The 23,470-nt window shown below is 43.0% G+C and overlaps 1 protein-coding gene across 1 annotated transcript in view; it reads left to right on the forward strand.

The window, feature by feature from the left end:
* Positions 1-16,750: 16,750 nt before the first annotated feature.
* LOC126456815 (dehydrogenase/reductase SDR family member 11-like) overlaps positions 16,751-23,470 on the forward strand; it is a 73,680-nt gene continuing 66,960 nt past the window's right edge. Inside the window, exon 1 of the mRNA XM_050092608.1 lies at positions 16,751-16,941. Within this exon, the coding sequence (XP_049948565.1) occupies positions 16,804-16,941 (138 nt within the window). The 5' untranslated portion in view covers positions 16,751-16,803. The remainder of the gene's footprint in view (positions 16,942-23,470) is intronic.

Consider the following 23,470-nt stretch of genomic DNA (forward strand, 5'->3'; position numbering starts at 1 on the left):
CGTTCGTGCATTATCCTGTTGAAATGTAGTGTTCCGCAGGGATCGAATGAAGGGTAGAGCCACGGGTCGTAACACATCTGAAATGTAACGTGCACTGTTCAAATTGCCGTCAATGCAAACAAGAGGTGACCGAGACGTGTAACCAATGGCACCCCATACCATTATGCGTGTGATACGCCAGTATGGCGATGACGAATACATGCTTCCAATGTGCGTTCACAGCGATGTCGTCAAACACGGATGCGACCATCATGATGCTGTAAACAGAACCTGCATTCATCCGAAAAAATGACGTTTTTCCATTCGTGCACCCAGGATCGTCGTCGGGTACACCATCGCAGGCGCTCTTGTCTGTGATGCAGCGTCGAGGGTAACCGCAGCCATGGTCTCCTAGCTGATAGTCCATGCTGCTGCAAACGTCATCGACCTGTTCGTGCAGGTAGTTGTTGTCTTGCAAACGTCCCCATCCGTTGACTCAGGGATCTTGACGTGGCTGCACGATCCGTTACAGCCATGCAGATAAGATGTCTGTCATCTCGACTGCTAGTGATACGAGGCCGTTGGGATCCAGCACGTCGTTCCGTATTGCCCTCGTGAACCCATCGATTTCATATTCTGCTAACAGTCGTTGGAACTCTACCAACGCAAGCAGCAATGTCGCGATACGATAAACTGCAATCGCGATAGGCTACCTTTATCAAAGCCGGAAACGTGATAGTGCGCATTTCTCCTCCTTACGCGAGGTATCGCAACAACGTTTCACCAGGCAACGCCGGTCAACTGCTGTTTGTGTATGAGAAATCGGTCGGAAACCTTCCTCACGTCAGCACGTTGTAGGTGTCGCAACCGGCGCCAACCTTGTGTGAATGCTCTGAAAAGCTAATCATTTGCATATCACAGCATCTTCTTTCTGTCGATTAAATTTCGCGTCTGTAGCACGTCATCTTCGTGGTGTATCAATTTTAATCACCAGTAGTGTAAAACATATTACCACTTGTACCTGTTTTACTCTAAAAACTTTTAAAAGGTGTATAAGTATTTTAATACGAGGTTTGTTCAAAAAATTTCTGAACTTTTTCCGCCAAATTTATCTACAGTTACTTTCTACTTCCTTTGCGTGATCTCCTTCGAATTCTCTCCTCCACAACTGACTCTTCGCTCCCATCACCTCTCCCAGTCTTGGCACGGCTCTTGCTGGATTGCGCGATGTGCCGTCTGCGAATTTTATCTCGTCTATCGTTCCAAATCTTCGTGCTTTCAACGGGGATTTCAACTTTGGAAAGCAATAAAATTCCGCAGGGCCAGGTCTGGAGAGTATGGAGGATGAGGCAGGTTGGTGATTTCGTTTCTTGTACAATAGAGCGGCACCAAAAGGGAAGAATGTAAGTATGTCTTGCCACGATCCAGGATCCATGAATTATCTCACCATATTTCGGGCCCTTTCCTTCTCACATTTTCTCGCAAGCATCGCAACACATCCTCATACTACCGTCGATTAACAGTTTGTCGCTGTGGCACGAATTCATGGTAATCTAATCATTCAAAGTCACAGAAAACTGTCAGCATGGCTCTGACATTTGACCTGATGAGCTTTTTTTGGTCTTGGAGAACCTTTCCCGCACCATTGCGAAGATTAAATCTTGGTCTCATCATCATAACTGTAGACCCACGTCAGTTCATCAGGTTTGATGCAGCTCTCCATGCTACTCTCTCCTGTGCAAGCTTCTTGATCTCCCAGTACCTACTGCAACCCACATCCTTCTGCATCAGTTTAGTGTACTCATCCCTTGGTCTCCCTCTACGGTTTTTACACTCCATGCTGCCCTCCAATACTAAATTGGTGATCCATTGACGCCTCAGAATATGCCCTACCAACCGATCCCTTCTTCTATTCAAGTTGTGCTATAAATTTCTCTTCTCTCCAATTCTATTTGAGGAACATAGCGTTCTCACTTGCGCGATCCAAAAGCTCTTCACTGACTGCGGGGCGGAGGTCTTTCTGATCTTGACTCTTGTGGGACGAACTTGGCAGCAACACGATGTATTCCAAGATGCTGTGTCAGGATTTCATGATATGATCCAACTGAATTGTTACATTCTTCTGAAATCTCTCGGACAGTCAGTCTTCGATTGGCACGCACAATTTCGTCGGAGTTCCTGACATGCGCGTCGCCAGCGGACGTCGAAGGGCGTCCTATACGTCATCTTTAGCTTCCGTCCGACCATTTTTAAACTGTGCGGACGATTCGTAACACCGAATATGTCTTAAGTACTCGTCACTCTAGGCTTCCTACATCATTTGGTGTGTCTCTGTCAAGATTTTCTTGAGTTTCACGCAAAATGTAATGCAAACGCGTTGCTTTCTATCTCGGGCGTCTCGAATTTCGTAAATTGTGCGACGCAGCTTTCTACGCAATTCAGCACTGACTAGCAGAAGTACGACAATTAAACTCCGGGAGTCACACGTTAAACACAGGCGGATGCAGGGGTGCGAATCAAATTTCGCTCCAACTCGCCATTGGCACGAAATTACGAATGTTCCGGAATTTCTTGAACACATCTCTTATATTATAAAAAATAATGCCGGCTCACTACAATCTCTAACTATATGTAGAACTATGGACAGATTAACTGACCATTAGAAAAAATATGTTTCTATAGTAAGTCATACATTTATAACTAGCCATTTAACTTTGACAGTCATTACTGAGTTTGCTTCGTCAAGCACTTGTATCATTTGCACTCTCAGCCCCTCAGTTATCTTTTACACCCTGTATTATAGCCTTTTAATATATTGCTACTCTATACTGATGCCCTCATGGTTCAAATGGGTCTGAGCACTATGAGACTTAATTCTGAGGTCATCAGTCCCCTAGAACTTAGAACTACTTAAACCTAACTAACGTAAGGACATCACACACATCCATGCCCGAGGCAGGATTCGAACCTGCGACCATAGCGGTCGCGCGGTTCCAGAATGTAGCGCCTAGGACCACTCGGCCACCCGGGCCGGCGATACACTCATGACTTAGTTATGCCACGCGGAGTGGCCGCACGGTTTGAGGCGCCATGTCACGGACTGCGCGGCTCTCCCTCCGGAGGTTCGAGTCCTCCATCGGGCATGGGTGTGTCTGTTGTACATAGCGTAAGTTAGTGTCTGCCCCTCGTATCTGAGTGCTTAGCGCGACGGAATGTCATGGCTAACGGCCCGGGTTCGATTCCCGGCTGGGTTGGAGATTTTCTCCGCTCAGACACCGGGTCTTGTGTTATCCTTATCATCGTCATTTCATCCCCATCGACACGCAAGTTGCCGGACTGGCGTCAACTGGAAAGACTTGCACCAGACGAACGGTCTACCCGACGGGAGGCCCTAGCCACACAGCGTTTCCATTTTAGCGTAAGTTAGTTTAAGTAGTGTGTAAGTCTAGGGACCGATGACCTCGGCAGTTTGGTCCCTTAGGAATTCACACACATTTGAACTTAGCTATGATACCTAGTATGTAATTCAACTGTACAGCAGGATAGTAAGTGTGGCTCACACATCATCTTGTGATCTAGATTGTATGTCAGTTAGCCGCAAAGCGGGAAAGAACTTGTGGTGGTAATTTTAGATTACGCAACTGTTTCGCCATGTGACGCACCGTGAATTACCACGGTGAGTCAGCAGTAATGCCCGGAACATAGCTGTAGAGACTGTAGATAGCGTATCAATGATCTGATGGGTCACCTCTCACGTCTAATCGGCCGCAGGAACACAGTGGAAGGAAGCCGTCACAAATGCGTTAACGGTACTCATTTTCTTCTTGTCACCGATATCCATATTTATGCTCTGTAAATGTCGTACGTCGCAGAGTGTGCGCTTCGTCATACCTACACCAAATTTCTTTCTGTACGTATTGATGGATGGAAGCTGAAGAGAATCATTCCGTATACTATATCACCACAAAAGAAATTCAGTTAACTCATTGGACTAGGAGACTACTTTGCAATATGTGGTGCGTGGCTTTATTTCCACTTCGATATGCGTCGTTATGCTGTAATACGTTTCATCAAAAACTGATCTATTAAGTGACAGCGGACGAACAGACTGCTACATGTTCCTATAATTTTCCGGAAAATGTGTGACATACACACAGACGACAAAAGCACTGAAAGGATTCATGCTGCAAATCTGATGTTAGTCGTGTTCCGTCGTAACGGCAAGCGCCCGGACGAAGGTTAAGAACGTAACCACAGAGAAGGCTGCGAGACGACGCCAGTCAATATCACGCTGGCTAGGACGTCACCACGACAGGAGCGGCCTCTACAAGAAGACAATATAAGCGCCGCTGCTGCTAACCTCGGCAGGACAGTAGTAGGCCGGGACTAGCAAAAAAATGTTCAAATGTGTGTGAAATCTTATGGGACTTAACTGCTAAGGTCATCAGTCCCTAAGCTTACACACTACTGAACCTAAATTATCCTAAGGACAAACACACACGTATGCCCGATGATGCACTCGAACCTCAACCGGGCCCAGCTGCACAGTCCATGACTGTAGCGCCTTAGACCGCTCGGCTAATCCCGCGCGGCCCGGGACTAGCAGATCCGGACTAGAAACCACACAGTAGAACAGTCGTCATCCTAACTGTTATACTGAGACAAGTGCCTTATATTAATTGCTTGCATGGACATTGTCTATAGCGAAGCACATTGATTATTTGCATGTCGCCCATAGCTTGCGACAACTCGTTGTAGCCGGCCGCTGTGACCGAGCGGCTTTAGGCGCTTCAGTCTGGAACCGCGCTGTTGCTACGGTCTCAGGTTCGAATCCTGCCTCGGGCATGGATGTATGTGACGTCCTTAGGTTAGTTAGGTTTAAGTAGTTCTAAGTCTAGGGGACTGAAGACCTCAGACGTCAAGTCCCATAGTGCTCAGAGCCATTTGAACCAACTCGTTGTAAACCAAAGTTAAGCATTGTCAATCTACTTTATTGTAATAAAAACCATTAGAGTGATTTGCTTGAATTGTTGTATAGCTATCCGAGAAAGCAGCATCCTTTAGGCATCCTTTAAAAGGCGAATGGGCATTCACTGTGGGCCCTATTTGATTCACAAACTGCAGTGTTCGTTCTTTCCGCTCCTCGGAATATTCCTGCGTTAATCCAGAGGTTGATCACGAGTTCTGGTGCGTTTGCCTTTCGTCGGCAGTAAACTAATCGTCAACTTGCAAGAACCGCCCACTCATAGTATACCTCCTGAAATGTCTCAGTTTAGCCGGTGAGTCTGTAGATGGTGATATAAGGGGCGCACAGTATGACCGGCCACGCTTTCCCACACTTTCCTGCGATAATTAAGCCAGTCTGTCCTTGAATTGACTTTGTGAGCAGCCGCGCAGGAATTCTTCTTTCCTGTTATGTGGAGGTGCTCTCGTAGTTTTATGACTCCTTGCAGAGGCGTAGCAGCACCGTCGGATTCAGAAAGGACAACGCTACTGTGTATGTTGTTACGGCGAAGTCAAGCGCCGGCACGCGAGTAGGGAACAAAGAGAAGAGAAGGCTGTGAGGTGAAGTCAGCCAATCGCACGCTGACCGACCTACCTTCCAGGACGACAACGCGACACCAGCGGCCCCTACGTGAAGAGGACATAAGCCCAGCGCCCGACTGGTGGCGGCCCACTTGGATAGCAGCGTCAGTGTTAGGACTTCGGTAGCAGTTCAGGACAGACATATGTGAGTTAGAGATCAGCAGTCACTGCAGTTCAGTTTCTTTTGTATGTCGCCCTTTGCTTGCGACTCATTTATCAAAGTTAAGTATTGTATTTGTTCTGATTGTAATACTATGACAAGGTAGAAACAATGAATTGATTGTTGGTTTTAATAACGATCATCCTCCTTTACCTCCTCTGCAATGCTGCAGATGACGTTTCACTGAGCACATTTGTTCTGTGCATGCAGTACACAAGAGGTGCCTAGTTGTTTCCACTGCACTGTGTGGAATACGAAGGTTCTGTTATGGTTCACTAACCTGCTGTCTTCAAGTTGATGTCCCCAGCGCAGAAAACAGCACGCAGGTCGTAGGTTCTGTATCGTGAGGCTGAAACTGACTTCTGGCGAGATTCTGTTCTGAAATAACGTATCACTTCTTTGGGATGCCACTCGCGTATTTTAATATAGCCACACGAGAAGACTACACGATCCTAATACAAGACCTTCCGATACAGTAAAGTACATGGTCAAACACAATGTTTACGAAAATGTATCTTTACACTATTTGTGGCACGTGTCTTTGCCTCATGACTACCGGAGTGAATCTTTTAATACTGAATACTGGCAAACACATCCTGCCACAGACAACATGACTGTACATCTCGACTGTCTAATCCAGAGTGACGAACAGGAACTTAAATAAAAATTGGAAACACATCCTACGACAGACAACATGTCTGTTCTTCTCGACCGCCTAATTCAGAGTGACGAACAGCCCGAAACACTTCGCGCGCCATGCCAGAAAAGGCGTGACCCGAATGCTTCCGAAGTTCTTCGTCTGTAATTTCGTCAGTGTTTTGTTTTTGATTTAAATTGTTTTTAATAATTCTAAAATGGCCGATTGATAGTCAGCTGTTGAGAGTTATTTATATTAAAAAGTGAAGTCTTTCCAGTGAGTAGTTGAACTAATAATAATAACTATACTTTAACGTTTTGGCGCCCTTGCTCCGAACACAGCAGCCAATCACAGAGCAGTAGCATTATGCAGGCGGCCTTGTCACGGGAATGGTACCGAATCTAACATCTGTCACAAGTACCTCACACCACATTTCGTCATCTATATACTTCTTGCGTCTCCACTGCTCTGGGAACAGCTTCTTGGAGCCGATTATGATGGCTGACTAAGCCAGAGATATTACAATACGAATTGTTTCATTGTTTGTCTAGCAAACGAATAGGCAGGATTCCTAGACACAATATATGTTTTACATAATGAAGCGAGAATGAGTCTGTTTGTCCAAAATATTTTTTTAGACGGGATGCTGTTACGGTGCGTTTATTTAAGAAACACCATAAAATGAACTTGTTCACTCTGATTATAAGCTAAATATTAACGGTACGAAAGAATGGTCTACTGCAGGACTAGACCGAAAGGTATCTTAACGGCGAACTCGGCGACTACCGACTATGGCGCACAGTCTGTAACTCGAGCATATAGTCGGTATAGTTCGTATAAGATCGTACAACTTCGGTTATGCCAAAGCTATTCGTTAAATATCGACGTTTCCTGGAATTGTAAAGTTTGTTTTTATCACTCTTCCTAATGCCTGAGTGACAAAAGGCAACATTTGTTAGCAAATATTTATTAATAACAATTACTTGATTCGCTCCAGAATAAATGTACTTTTCCTACGCATTTCTTAGCTGACATCACGAGCGATTTCTGCATCGGCTCCTCATCCCACTGGCTCTGAGAGCGCCAGATGGCCAACGGCTGCTAGCCTGTGCGGGAAACTACCGCTCGCTCCTCACTCCACACGTATTAGATTCACTTCACATACATCAAACAGCAAAATGGGAAATAAAGGAAAATGCTCTCCTATTTGCAAATAAGGAGTACCTTACATACCGTCACTGGTTTGAACGATTCTGAAGAAAAGTCTTGCAACGTACAGGTACAGTCTTGTAACTGTTATATTTGAAACGTCCCCTTTTGAAAAATTATACATGACTGTGCTTAAACTGACACACAATATTTTTAGCGAAACGCAATCTGACTTTCAATAATCCCCACAAAAGAATGGCCCTGACTAACATTAACCTATACCTTTCACAAATCACTTACCTGCTGTTAACATCCAGCTGCCCAACACTACAATGGCAGACAACAATGCTAACTAACCACAGACTGCACACAGCACAGCCATTGATTTTCATACAGAGCGCTACGTAACGTTGCCAATAAGAAAATATAAACAGCCTACTTACATATTTTACTTTGTCCGTCTTGTATGTTGATGTTGTACTCTGATCTCCTGTTCTTAGCTTTCATGTATGGCTGTGTTGAACGTCAACCTGAACAACTGAAATGGCGTGCCTACGCAAACGATATGTGTTAAAAGGGCAGCCAGAGCCATCTGAAACTGTACAACTGTATTACAATTAACCTTTAGAAAATGTAAAACTGAACCCTAAAGGAGTTGTCCTGTGCAGTTCTGTACTGCACAGTGCAATGAACAGTGGTACAACGTGTGACGTCACAGTACGCGACTTGCGGTTGTGACACACAAAATCAACAGAATATAAATTGTACAGAAAATAGGAATAGAATTCTAAAAGAATAAATGTCCAAAATGCTTTTATAATAATTTCACAAATAAAATTCCCGAAATTAAATAACGCTCCCACTAGCGTAACTCTGCACTGTAACAACAAGACTGTCTGACAGAGAGGACGAGATCTGGAGTGAACTTTACCTAAGCTGACCGCAGCCCCGGATCAACGATATTTGGGCACCGGAGCAAGAACTCGACAGTGGCGCCTCCCCTCCCTTCCCCTCGTACGTTTGAGATAGGACGTAAAAATTCATAAAATCGATTTTTCAAAAATGTTGATTTTGTAGCGCACATCTTTCTGAACAGTTTGATATGCGAAACATGTATGTTCGAGGAAATGTAAAGATGTTATACTGTCCTACGTGTGCTAAAGTGCAGTGCCATGTCTCTTCACATAGAATTCTTCTATCACACGTCACTGTATTTTGGTCTGTGGAATTCAAATGTGTACATTTTGTAATGGAAGCTATCAAACATATATTCAGGACAGTGGAAATTAAAATGTCTTGTGGTGCCTGTCCTGCGCCGATTTTATATCCTAATATCCTTAAAAAAAACATAATTAGTAGTGGGTCGGATTATCTTTGACCGAGGGAATAAGAACTCTTCAATAAATTTCCACTCTTCATTGCGTATTAGCTAATAACTTTCCCTTTTGTGAGTTATAAAATTAAACATAGTAAATATAAAACGAGTAAAGACAAGAGACAAGCAAGACAGTACACATTTATTCAACCTTTAGGTCAAAGAATTTTTTTTCTCTAATCTTGCCACAGCTTTGCACGGCGTGCTTTCCTTTCTGCGAAAGAATCTATTACCTCATCTAAGTTGGTCATACGTTTTGCTACATGAAAAATCAAAATGCCGTTGTCTAATACTGAAAAAGCTGTTAATACGAATAGTACCCAAGACTGGTGTGGTTTCTCGATTTCATTACGTCTATTTTGTCACTGTTAAATAAAACTAAATAGACCGTTCTAATATTGCACACCAAATAAGCAAGACTGTTTTGGCACAAGTCGTTATTTTTATGTACCTCATTTGAATAAATGACACGACAGAACGTAATTCACCAACTACCGACATCAAATGGCTCTACTAGGCTTACTACAAGGAAAAACGTTTTACTTTAGGAAATGGTTTCACATTTCATTCATATGCTCAAGCATGAGATCGAAAAATAGTAGTAAGAAATTTTTATATAAATTTGCAATCGTCATATTCTTCCATATAACTTGTGTGATGTCCTCGTTTCTTCCCCATCCTCGTTCTAACAAACAATCTTGTCATCACTAATTCTGTAACTATTCCTGCCATTGTCAAAACTTTTTCTCCGGTTAACTTCACTAACCCTGCCAGAATCAGTAGTTCAGTTATCCCGCATTCATTCTTCGGTTAGGCGTTATTACGTGCTCATACAACGCGTTTTCCGCGCTGTTCTGACACAAGTACTTAAGCACCTGCTAACCGAGGACTGTACAACTGGTAGGTGTAGGTGTATACGCCAGCTTTGTGGTATTTCTAAAGCCTGGAATTTCTGTACGAACATTCTATACCACGAAATAGCGTGGCAACACCATTATCGTCATCCACGCCATCATTCAAGCACAGTTGTTTTCAGGCTTGAATATTTAGTTGACACCGACTTTTTCCCAGTGTTAGATATTCTGAAAACCACTTTTAAGTGCATGGGAATATTTTCGGGTTAATTTTGTCATTATATTCGAATTTCTGACTATTTGTAGCCATTTGAAATAAATGTCTGCTATGCTGTGTACCGTTACTTTGCTATTCTACCAGTAACATGATGGTTAAATAGTGCGTGAATTTGCGTAGTAGCATCACACGTAACGTCTATAGGGCGGTTAAAACAAGCCACCAGTTTTGACAGTTGAGTATGGAATGAGTGGAAGGAAGCGTAGTTAGTGAAGTTAAAATCTTCTGGAGTGTTAGGCCACGTCGTATTTTCTCTAAAATAAACGACGTTTCGACCCCTCTGCCTGGATCTTCTTCAGGATCTTCCGATGTTGACTATTGCTAGAACACAGATCTTCCAATGTCCACTATTGCTATAACACCGATCTTCCAGTGTCCACGATTGCTAGAACACAGATCCTCCAGTGTCCACTATTGCTAGAACACAGTGTTCTAGCAATAGTGGACACCGGAAGATCCTGAAGAAGATTCCAGCAGAGGGGTCGCAACGTCGATTATTTTAGAGGAAATATGACACGGCCTAACACCGCAGAAGATTTTAACTTTAGTGATAACGGCCACGAAAGCCTGCAGCCTTACATGGAAGCGTAGTTGCCAGCGTGTGCTGGTCGCGCCAGCAAGTAAATGTAAATGTCGTGTGACGGGTACACCGTTCACTGGGTGCAAGTCTTTCGATTTGAAGCCACTTCGGCGACTTGCACGTCGATGGGGATGAAACGATGATGATTAGTGTTGTGACGTAACAAGACTGTTACGCCACACTGAAGTAGCCGAAAGAAAGGCACGCGTACACACACGCCGACTGGCGTCAAGTCTGGAACAAGATACGTTATGACCGCTATCAAGAAAATAAGTAGCTTTGGAATATACTTAACTTTATTTACTCCTTGTGATACATCTCTCTTGACTATACAAATGCGACTCGTAAGATACATGCACTGTTACAATTGGCGCCTTGCTAGGTCGTAGCCTTGGACTTAGCAGAAGGCTATTCTAACTGTCTCTCGGCAAATGAGAGGAAGGCTTTGTCCGTATTGTCGCTAGCAATGTCGTCCGTACAACTGGGCGAGTGCTCTATCGTATCTCGAGACCTGCCTTGTGGTGGCGCTAGGTCCGCGATCACACAGTGGCGACACGCGGGTCCGACATGTACTAAATGGACCGCGGCCGATTTAAGCTACCACCTAGCAAGTGTGGTGTCTGGCGGTGACACCACAATTAGCACAACACAACACCCAGTCCCTCAGCTGAGAAAATCTCCGACCCAGCCGGAAATCGAACCCGGGTCCTTAGGACTGACATTCTGTCGCGCTGACCACTCAGCTACCGGTGGCGGACGCGCCTACAAGTACAATGCGGAACCTGTCAGGCTCGCTCGACCGCCGACAAAGCCGGCCGATCTGCGAGATTTCTCAAAAGATTTAAAAGACACTATCCGGTACAAAACTCGCAATCTCACACATTTCATAGTTTAATTCGTCAGCTTCACGATGAACCGCCTATCATTTCGTTAATGGTCATAGTAGTTGCGATATTTCCGTACTAGGTAAAATGCTGCAAGACACTCTTAGTTTGAGGTGAAAAATAGGTATCGCTGTGCGTTTATGTTTGGTGCATGTTAGGTTACATGTTACTGCGTATTAAATGTAGTAATATATTGAATTATTCTTTAAACTTGGAAGGATATCGCTGTCTGTTTCCAGTATCGAGAAAATGTAAAGCCCGCCATCACGAACTCTTCCGTCAGTGAAAAAATTAGAATGAAATATTCATAAATTCCTCATATCTCATAAATGATTTGAGATATCCAAATAAGATTCTGGCAAATGATAGCGCACAAAGACAAGAGTGTTTTTTCGCACGATTAATGTGCGAAACTTCCATATCTACCGCGATATTCAAGTGACTATAAACTTTTTTCAATGAAATAATGTTATTATTAAGAACCATCGATAGCTGGTGACAAGAACAGCTGTGGGTTTCGTAACAATATAAATCAAGAAGTTACACGTTTATTTTTTTGCCTCGAAGGGGCTTTTTCAGAAACTATTGACCTGTCTTGCCCTCAGTTATTAGTTTAATAACACACTCTTTCAGGGTTCTGTAGCAGTTTCAACTGCATTAGAATGTCCTTGTGACGCATATTTGTAAACCCTGCTGTGTTTTGGTAGAAGCAGCAGATTTTAACAAACTTGTCAACAAGAGAAATAAAGTATTCCTCAGAACTCATCAGAATCCTTGGCAAATCAATGTCTCCTAAACTACCTTCTTGGTATGTCTGACAACTCAAGACCAGTGCTGTCGTGTAACATATGCACTGGCTTCTTTTGTCAGCATTTCAAGCTACTCTATTGCTATCAGGATCAACGGAACTCGCAATAAAATAAAATAAGTAAGCGTAAACTTTTTTTTGTCACATTACTTTTCACCTAGGCCCATATACTCTGTCGGATTCAAACGAACATGAAACGGAGGAAGCCTGATAAAAGTAATCCCTTTACCGTTAGCCAGTTCGCCGACCTGGTAGCATGATGTCTTGGCTTCTACAGCGGTACAAGTTCCATTAACTTCGCCTAATACATACTAGGTTGAACTTTATCTCACGGAAGATTTCTTTGTACCCAGAGCAAAATATCCGCTTTCTTTCACTGCGTTGTTGGAGTTACATGCATCACAACAGAGTGCTATGGCGTTTTGCCTTTAATATTGCCAAATTCTGGCGAATGTTTTGCAGCAGAACGTTATCTTCTCAACCGGTGTCTGTGTCTTGGACGACACTTTTATTGCAAATCTTCTATTCAGATGTATTGCACTGTTGATACGAATGCAATGCCAGCACAAAACACTTGTTCACAATACCTGCCGGCTAAAGAACACTTCAACCCCAGAAAATACGACTTCACAACGGAAGATGGCGATCACTGATGTATCTATTGCGTGACACCACGTGGTACTGTGTATCCACGTAGTGGCAACGGGGGCGCTTTACCAGACGAAACGCTGGTGGCGTGGTAGGGAAAGCCAGCTCGCCATTGGTGTTACCAGGGCCGCGGCGTCATGTCCCCATCCAACCAAACGCCAAAAGTCGCAACTAATTTTAAACGTACTATAATTGAAACATTTTGTGGTATATTTCAAGCAGAGTGCAGAAGTGAGGATGGGAGTATTACTTTCTCGAGAAATTTCACCTTTGTGAATCTGCGCTTACGTAAAAGTGAAGACTTCGTTTATCACTTCTACTGTCTCTCTCTGTATTTCATTTACAAGCATGCATGGTTCTCATTTTTTTATGTTAAGTAATACTGTAATTAACTGATTGAATTCAATACTCACCAGCAGCAGGAGTGTACAGATTACTTCATAAGTAATCTTGATTTGGACTTTACATCTCCACAGTCTTTTAAATCCTATGTGGATGTTCTTTGGCAATATATGTAACCCATCCAGATGCATTTTTTGCATCTTCTGATGCAAACGCTACCACTACTGCTACTACTTACTGTTATAAGCGTGCATTTATTGTCACATACTAATAGAACCGCCGGCCGCGGTGGTCTCGCGGTTCTAGGCGCTCAGTCCGGAACCGCGCGACTGCTACGGTCGCAGGTTCGAATCCTGCCTCGAGCATGGATGTGTGTGATGTCCTTAGGTTAGTTAGGTTTACGTAGTTCTAAGTTCTAGGCGACTGATGACCACACATGTTAAGTCCCGTAGTGCTCAGAGCCAATGGAACCATTTGAACTTATACAAACAAAACAAACGTCACAACACCGCAGACAGGTACAGGGGAATTTCCGATCGTCGGGTCGGTTTATTTAAGTCGGCCGGTCACGTTTAATTTTACGTCACTGTTGGCCCCGTGCAGAACTGTGAACTGCGCCAAACTAATAAGCAAGTGGGCATTCTAGCCAGTCATCATGCTTCGATTTTTTTCGAAATAAATTTGTTTTTTCAGTAATAAATGTCGGTTACCATTTGGGGATCTGGGAGGAACTGAGGAGGCGCCTGTCGATCTCGGGGTCCTGGACTCGTGCCCAGAATGTCCAATAGGGAAGAGGGACCTGAGACTCTCCCTACAATGCGCGACTGCTCTCGGTCTGATTATTTTCGGTCACATTGTGAGCGTGTGGGTGCTATTCTGTTATTCTGCGCAACAGATTAATCTGAGATGTACCCTTTACCCTGCGGCTCCTGCAAGATGTAATTTCCTCCTCCACATTACTACAGAAGTCAGACAGACGCTCCTAACGTTCTAAAGAGAAATGCCTGAAAAACTTTCAGCAATAAATATCTTCTGGAGTCGTCCGCTGTAAGGAAATGACACAAAAATTCACAAAATTTCTTACGTACCTAATGGGATACTTGGGTACTGGAGTAGTGTTAGTTAGTGTAAGAAAAACATGAAACTAACGAAAATTATTATTTATTCTGAGAAATCACAATGGCACTTTTAGTTATGAACAGAACAAGTTATTTCTGGGTGCTTTTCGGAATGTGAAGTTACCTCTTAAAGATAGGATTCGCTAATGAAATTTCTATACAAAGTTTAAGATTGTTATTGACTTGACAGAATGGCTGAGAGCCACGCCTATTCAACCTGAATAATTATCCGTTAGAATGTTGCTAGGTATGGTCGAGGCTGTCGTGTATGAAATGCAGTGAAGTGTATTGCAGTGGAGGAAATATGGGGCTTGCAAGAGCTGTAGTGCACAATACCGTAAGCTGCGATGACTGCTGTCTGCGCCGCTTCCTGCTGACAGATAAGATAACTCTCGTTCTATCTGGTTTGACCTTCGCCAATCAAACTCTCCCTACGCCTTGATGAAGTCAAGTACTCCTATTCGTCCCTAGTCTAACTATTGACGTGGTACAGTGGTCAGATAACCAGTCCACCGCAATGCCACTCAAAAATTCGCTCGCAGGCGTTTAACTACAACTACGTCCGTTCACACCGCACAATAAGTGTGGAGACCAACATAGTGAACAATGCTTAATCGCAAGGACTCGATATAGAGTCGCACTCTGATTCGCTCTCGACAGAGGTGCTCTCCCAGTGAAGTACTGAGGAGAGACTTGTTCCTCGCTCTTTGAGTATACGTACAAGCGCACACGCTCTCGTTACGTGTTCCCGCTCCAAGAGCGACAAAGGAACGGCCCCTCTCCACACCAGACGTGAAGGGGTATATCTTTCGGTCTCTTCCATTACTCCTACAGCTCAAGGCGTCAGGGATATCGTCTGCAAATCAGCATTGCCCTTCTAAAACGGGAGAATGACGTTTCGTTTAAGGCGACCAACCTGGAAATCTGTAGCATCGGCCATTGGCGTTTGCTGTCTCCCCGTGAAAACCTCTAAAACTGCGTGCTATGTTTGTAAAGAATGCGTAGGCTGGGCGCTCCCACACAGTGTAGCGGAATTTCTCTTTTAAGCCGAACACGGGGTCGTCCTCCCCTCTCACTCGGGCAAAAGCTGTCCACTCCACGGGCGGTGGCCGTCCGATGTAGATAGGCTGAATTGTCCTCTGAAGGGACTGGCCTCTAGGCGTGCAGTCCGCCTCTTACGAACTAAATGCTCTTGTAGCCATCGTGTCTTGAATGTGTGTGTGTACGCCAGCCTCGAGTAAGCAGACAGCTTAACCCAAGAACTTGAGCATTTGATGACTGTTTTTAAGGAAAGTGGATATACCGAGAAGCAGATTCGTCGGGCTGTGGAGTTTGGACCATCTCCGGAGGTGTACGAAGAGGAACATAGATCTGTAGCCTTTCTTCCTTATCCTGGAGGCTTATCGTCTAAGATTGGACGAATTTTAAGGAATTTTAACATTAAGAGTGTGTTCCATCCACCTTCTAAGATTAAGGTGCTGCTCAGCTCTGTGAAGGATGATTTGGGACTTAGGAAACCCGGTGTGTACAAAATTTCGTGTCAATGTGGGAAAGCTTACGTTGGCCGTTCTATTCACACAGTGCATGACAGGTGTGTGGAACACCGCCTTCATACGAGGCTACGACAGCCGGAAAAATCGGCGGTAGAAGAGACGCTGCCTAAATGAGGGACACAAAATGAAATTTGAGGAAACTGTTGTGGTTGCCAACATTTTCGGTTTTTGGAACAGTGTCTATAAAGAGGCGATTGAAATTCGGTTGGCTGATTATTTAATCAACAGAGACAATGGATTTCCTCTTAGCAAAACGTGGAATCCTGTATTATCTCACATCAAAACTGAACGGTCTTCGGTGCGGCCTTGATTGCGATATATCGTTGCCAGCAGTGTTTCACTAAGGGCGGCGCCACCTCCCTGTTTTGGAAGGCAGAAACCGTGATTGGCGACGCATGCGCCGTGTACTGAACGGTGGCCTATATAGAACGTCGATTTGCAACTCGGCGTCAGTTCTCAGCGGGACTCATCAGCAGAAGCAGCATTTTCCTGAAGATGGCGACCAGTTGGATCGCCGAAATATCGAGTCAAGTTGATTTTAAGAGTCGGCAGCAAACCCGAAGAGACTTTCATGACTTATTACGCCGGGAAAGCCTACGTAATCACAAGTTTGTCTCTTCTCCATATCTTATCCAGGATGAACACCGCTAAAAATACTGGGTTTTTCTGCTGCAGTTGTTTATGAAGACGATAACATATCAGCAATTATGTAAAGTGTTATGTCGCGACAGTGCAGCTAATTTTGCTGATAGCTTATCATGTGCATGTGCGCATATATAAGACAGTGTGGTCGTAGTCACTCTGTTAGTTGTGCCTGAGATACTGACTATCTAACCGCTGTGTCCACATAGCCATGGGTATCGAGAAGTACAAGGGACGTGTCGCATTGGTTACTGGCGCCAGTGCGGGCATCGGCGCCGCTATCGCGCAGGCCCTGCTGAAAGAAGGACTCACCGTCGTGGGAATGGCAAGGAGGGTTGAAAAGATCAAGGTACACATACACACACCATGTGTCCTAACTTATATTTCTAGATACAGTGTTACAAGGAGACCATATGCCAATCAGATGTTTTATTTTATGGAATTTGAGAACTGAAAGTCTTTCCACATCGGCAAGTCTTGTGTGTCTCGCCTTGTGATGCACATAAACTGGGCAGCACGTTCAAGTCTTGCCAGCATGTGTCCCGTGGACCTGCAACGATAGGGTGGGAGTGGTATTGTTGTGTATATGTTTGAGGCTGTTAGTTTTGTTATTGTCTAATTCTTGTGTTATGTGAGTGTGGTCTGAATGCTTACTGTTGCCGAGACAGTGTTTTAGTGGAAGCGGTTTTCCGTGCAGGAGAAAACTTTATGGAGCATGTGAGGCCGCAAATTAGATTGCGTTTTCCTCCTTCGAAGTGTCCACATCGTGACAATGTGAGTGATTTAATTCGCAAATTCCCGACAACAGGATCAGTTCATGATGCACCACGAACTAGTAGTCCCAAAATTTTAACAGAATGGAAGATTGACGACATTTCTGACATCATGTTGCGGAGTCTAACAAATCCGTGAAGTAATTGTCGCAATAGGCTGTAACCTCTCCTATGGCAGCACAAAACGCCGTAACCAAAGAGACGGGGATGTATCTGTATAAAATTACTGCTCTACAACAGTTATGTTATATGGACCATGGAGGAGGAATAGCATATTGTGAATCGTATCATTTATCTGTTAACCGTCATGAACCCCGTTTTAGTTCGAAACTTTTTGCCTGATGAGGCTTTGTCTCACATATCGGGGTGCATTTCTTTTTTTTTTTTTTTATCATATATCATCTGACTGGTTTTATGCGGTCCTCCATCAATTCCTTTCCTGTGCTAACCTCTTCATCTCACACTAGCATTTGCAACCTACGTCCTCAATTATTTGCTGGACGTATTCCAATCTCTGACTTCCTCTATAGTTTTTGCCTTCTACAGCTCCCTCCAGTACCATGGAACTCATTCCCTCATGTTTTGACATATGTCCTATCATCCTGTCCCATCTCCTTCTCAGCATTTTCCACATATTCCTTTCCTCTCCGATTCTGCACAGAACCTCCTAATTCCTTACCTTATCAGTCCATCTAATTTTCAACATTCGTCTGTAGCACCACATCTCAAACGCATCAATTCTCTTATGTTCCGGTTTTCCCACAATCCATCTTTCACTACCATACAATGCTGTACTCCAGATGTACATTCTCAGAAGTTTCTTCCTCAAATTAAGGCCGATATTTGATGTTAGTAGACTCAATTCTCTTATGTTCCGGTTTTCGCACAATCCATCTTTTACTACCATACAATGCTGTACTCCATATGTACATTCACAGAAATTTCTTCCTCAAATTAAGGCCGATATTTGATGTTAGTAGACTCAATTCTCTTATGTTCCGGTTTTCGCACAATCCATCTTTTACTACCATACAATGCTGTACTCCAGATGTACATTCTCAGAAATTTCTTCCTCAAATTAAGGCCGATATTTGATATTAGTAGACTTCTCTTTGCCAGGAATGCCTTTCTTGTTGTAGCTAGTCTGCTTTTAATGTCCTCCTTGCTCTGTCCGTCATTGGTTATTCTACTGCCTACGTAGCACAATTACTTAACTTCATCAACTTCGTGACCATCAATCCTCATCTTAATTTTTTCGCTGTTCTCATTTTTGCTACTTCTCATTACCTTCGTCTTTCTTCGGTTTACTCTCAGTCCATACTCTGTACTCATTACACTGTTCATTCCGTTCACCAGATCATGTAATTCTTCTTCACTTTCACGTAAGACAGTAATGTCATCAGCGAATCGCATCATTTTATATCCCTTAACCTTGAATTTCAATTCCACTCCTGAACCTTTCTTTTATTGCCATCATTGCTTCCTCGATGTACAGATTGAACAGCAGGGGTGAAAGGCTACATCTTTGTCTCACACCCTTTTCAATACTAGCACTTCGTTCTTGGTCGTCCACTCTTATTACTCCCTCTTGGACGTTGTACATATTCTATATGACCCGTCTCTCCCTATAGCTTACCCCTACTTTTCTCAGAATTTCGAACATCTTGCACCATTTTACTTGTCGAATGCTTTTTCCAAGTCGACAAATCCTATGAAAGTGGCTTGATTTTAAAATGGGATGAGAAGTTCCGCCTTATGCGAGACACCTTTTTTCTTTTGTTTCACCCATACATGTTTCAGCACTTTTGTGCTATCGTCAGTGGGTTCTATTTTTTTATTTTTAACTGTAAATTTGTTGTTAATATATTAACGTTTGTGTTGTTTGCATTTATAACTTAATTGGCGAAACGTGGGTGTAAGCATTAGTGAACATACCATAAATGATGTTATTGTCCATTTCTTTTGGTAGCTGTTCTTCAAAATAAATGGACAATAACATCATGTAAGGTATGTTAACTAATGCTTACACCCACGTTTCGCCAATTAAGTTATAAATGCAACTTCTACGTAATGTTGCAAACAACACAAATCTTAATATGTTAACAACAAATTTACAGTTAAAAATTTAAAAACAAAAACAAAAAAATATAACCCACTGACGATAGCACAAAAGTGCTGAAACATGTATGGGTGAAACAAAAGAAAAAAAGTGTCTTGCATAAGGCGAAATTCTCATCCCATTTTCTTAGCAAGCACGGAGACAACAAGAAGAACTGCACCACAAGATGATTAAGTCTTGATTATACTTTAGTCTTGCTTCCATTATTAACCGCAACGTCAGAATTGCCTCTCTCATGCCTTCACCTTTCGTAAGGTCAAACTGATCGTCATCTAGAACATCCACAATTTTCTTTTCCATTCTTCTGTATATTACTCTTCTAAACAACTTGGATGCATGAACTGTTGAGCTGATTGTGCGATAATTCTCGCACTTGTCAGCTCTTGCCCTCTTTGGAATTGTGTGGATGATGCTTTTCCGAAAGTCAAATGGCATGTCGCCAGACTCATACATTCTACACACCAACGTGAATAGTCGTTTTGTTGACATTTCTCCCAATGATTTTAGAAATTCTGATGGAATGCAATCTATCCCTTCTGCCTTATGTGACTTTAAGTCCTCAAAAGCTCTTTTAAATTCTGATTCTAATTCTGGGTTCCCTACCTCTTCTAAATCTATCACATCAGACAAATCTTCCCCGTCAAAAAGGCTTTCAGTGTATTCTTTCCACCCATCCGCTCTCTCCTCTGCATTTGACAGTGGAATTCCGGTTGCATTCTTAATGTTACTACCCTTGGTTCAAAACCGAATGTTGCTTTGACTTTCCTGTATGCTGAGTCTGTCCTTCCGACAATCATTTCTTTTTCGATGTCTTCACATTTTTCCTGGAGCCATTTCGTCTGCATTTCCTATTTATTTCATTCCTCAGCGACTTGAATTTCTGTATTTCTGAGTTTCCCGGAACATTTTTGTACTTCCTTTTTTCATGAATCAATTGAAGTATTTCGTCTGTTGTCCATCGTTTCTTCGCCACTACCTTCTTTGTACTTATGTTAGCCTTCCCAACTTCTGTGATGGCCCTTTTTAGAGATGTCCATTCCTCTACATCTGTACTGCCTATGGAGCTATTTCTTATTGCTGTATCTATAGCCTTGGAGAACTTCAAGCGTACCTCTTCATTCTTACTACTTCCGTACCCCTCTTCTTTGCGTATTGATTCTTCCTGACTAATGTCTTAAACTTTAGCCTGCTCTTTATCACTACTATACTGTAACCTGAGTCTATATCTGCTCCTGGGTAAGCCCTACAATCCAGTATCTGATTTCGGAATCTCTGTCTGAACATGGTGTAATGTAACTGAAATCTTCCCGTATCACCCGGCCTTTTCCAAGTATACCTCCTCCTTTTGTGATTCTTGAACAGGGCATTCGCTATTACTAGCTGAAACTTGTTACAGAACTCAATTAGTCTTTCCCTTCTCTCATTCCTTGTCCCAAGCCCATATTCTCCTGTAACCTTTTCTTCTACTCCTTCCCCTACAACTGCATTCCAGTCCCCCATGACTATTAGATTTTCATCCCCCTTTACGTACTGTATTACCCTTTCAATATCCTCGTACACTTTCTCTATCCCTTTATCTTCAGCTTGCGACGTCGGCAGGCATACATGAACTATCGTTGTCGGTTTGCTGTCGATTCTGATAAGAACAACCCTTTCACTGAACTGTTCACAGAAACACACTCTCCGCCTTACCTTCATATTCATAACGAATCCTACTCCTGTCACACCATTTTCTGCTGCTATTGATATTGCCCTGTACTCATCTGACTAGAAATCCTTGGTTTCTTTCCACTTCACTTCATTGACTCCTACATTATCTAGTTGAGCCTGCGCACTTCCATTTTCAGATTTTCTAGTTTCCCTACCACGTTCTAGGTTCTGACATTCCACGCCCCCACTCGTAGAACTTTATCCTTCCGTTGATTATCAGATCTTTTTCTCATGGTAACCTCCCCCTTGGCAGTCCCCTCCCGGAGATCAGAATGGGGGACTATTCCGGAATCTTTTGCCAATGGAGAGATTATCATAATACTTCTTCGATGACAGGCCATACGTCCAAAATTCACGAAATTTGTCATAAAAAAAATCCACGTACGTTAAGAGAAACGCGATTGTGCGCAAAGAATATCGAAGTGTGGGTTGCCATAATGCGATAGCGAATTAGAGGACCAATCTTTTCCGATACTACGGTCACTTCCGATATCTATTGTTCCCATAAAATTTATCCATTTATTGCTCTGCTGAATGAAAATCTCCTCATATAGCACACCATTCCCTACGACTGTTAGATGAAATCTTTGGAGACAGAGTAACTATGAAAGGTCTTTGACCCCCACACTCACCTGATCTGTCTCCGCTCGACTATTCGCTTCAGGGTGTGACTAAAAGACAATATAGGAACTGGAGACACCGATAACACTGGTCAACACTCATTTTCTTGCCAAGGATATTTGAGTGGCTTTAAGATGGGTTAGTGGCGCTGAGGACGAATATAGCAACCATTTATGCAGTTTGGCTCTAGTTTTTGAGATAATGCATGATTTATTCAAAAAATTAGAAAAAATTGCTAATACTGAACTCGAGCGCTACAAACTACAATGAAAAAAGAAAATAATCTTTATAAATAGCTTCTATGAAAACCTGATAGGCATTTGTCCACGTATAAAACATAATTGAAAAGTTTCTCTATAAGTATATCATTTTCCGTCCATGACGAACCGCTTCTTGCACGCTTTCCTTTTATAGGTCTCTTCAGAACAGTCACGTTGCAGATTCCAGCAATAATCTGCCATCATATGCCTGTCCCATCTTCCTTTATATCTTTCCTCTATTCCTTTCACATCTTGATGGAACCGCTCTCCTTGTTCCTCACTGAAATCACCTAGATTACGAGGAAATCGATCCAAGTGGCTGTGAAGGAAGTGCAATTTTATGCTCATGTTAGCTCCTAAGTTTTGAAAGTTAGTGAGCATGTTTTTGACCAGTTCCTCGTAATTGGGAGCTTTATGATTGCCCAAAAAACATTTTACAACAGCGACAAAACTGTTCCAGGCCGATGCTTCAGTGACAGTCATGACACTTGTAAAATTGGTATCGTTGATGAGCCTGCGAATTTGAGGACCATCAAATATTCCTGCCTTAAGTTTTTCACTACTGAGTGCAGGGAACGTATTGCAGATGTATGTGAAGCAATTACCATTTCTGTCTAAAGCTTTGGTGAATTGCTTCATTAGTCCTAACTTAATATGTAATGGTGGAAGAATAATCTTGTCCCTACTAACCAGAGGTTCATTAATGATGTTTGCTTCACCAACAGCTATATGTTCCCTTGGAGGCCATGTTTTCTGCTTCCAATGTTCGTGCTTTGCCCTACTATCCCACATGCAGATAAAACATGAGTGCTTTGTGTTTCCACTTTGTTGTCCAAGCAAGAAGTTCACCATTTTCAAATCAACACAAATCAACCACTGGTGCTGCATATACTGAATTTTCTACAGAACCATCTTGATGTTAGCATATGCTTCACAAAGTTTTGTTGAGTGGGCAATTGGAATAGATGCGTAACGATTGCCATTGTGTAGGAGAACACATTTTAAACTTCTAGTGGAACTGTCTATGAAGAGACGCCAGTCCTCTGGTCTATATTCCGGCAGCCCCAATTCAAGTAAAAGTCCAGGTATATTGCTGCAATACACTATAACCTCTTCTTGGTTGAAGTATGGAAGAAGGTTTTCTTCTCTCGTCCGGTAAGCTGTTATATTAACACTTGGATGAAGACAGTTCTTTTCCTTAAGCCTGGATGCTAAGAGTTCTGATGCTTGCTTTGAAAGATTGAGTTCTCGTATCAAGTCACTGAGCTCCTTCTGGTCGAACTGCTGGGGTTGTGTCTCACGTCCTTCGTATTCCGAACCACTACTTGTACATTCCTCGCCGTGCACATCGTCATCTGATGATGTTAGCGTGGGTAATGTTGTGAAGGTTGGTAC

This window comes from Schistocerca serialis, chromosome 2 (assembly GCF_023864345.2).
Source record: "Schistocerca serialis cubense isolate TAMUIC-IGC-003099 chromosome 2, iqSchSeri2.2, whole genome shotgun sequence".
In the NCBI taxonomy this organism is placed as follows: Eukaryota; Metazoa; Arthropoda; class Insecta; order Orthoptera; family Acrididae; genus Schistocerca; species Schistocerca serialis.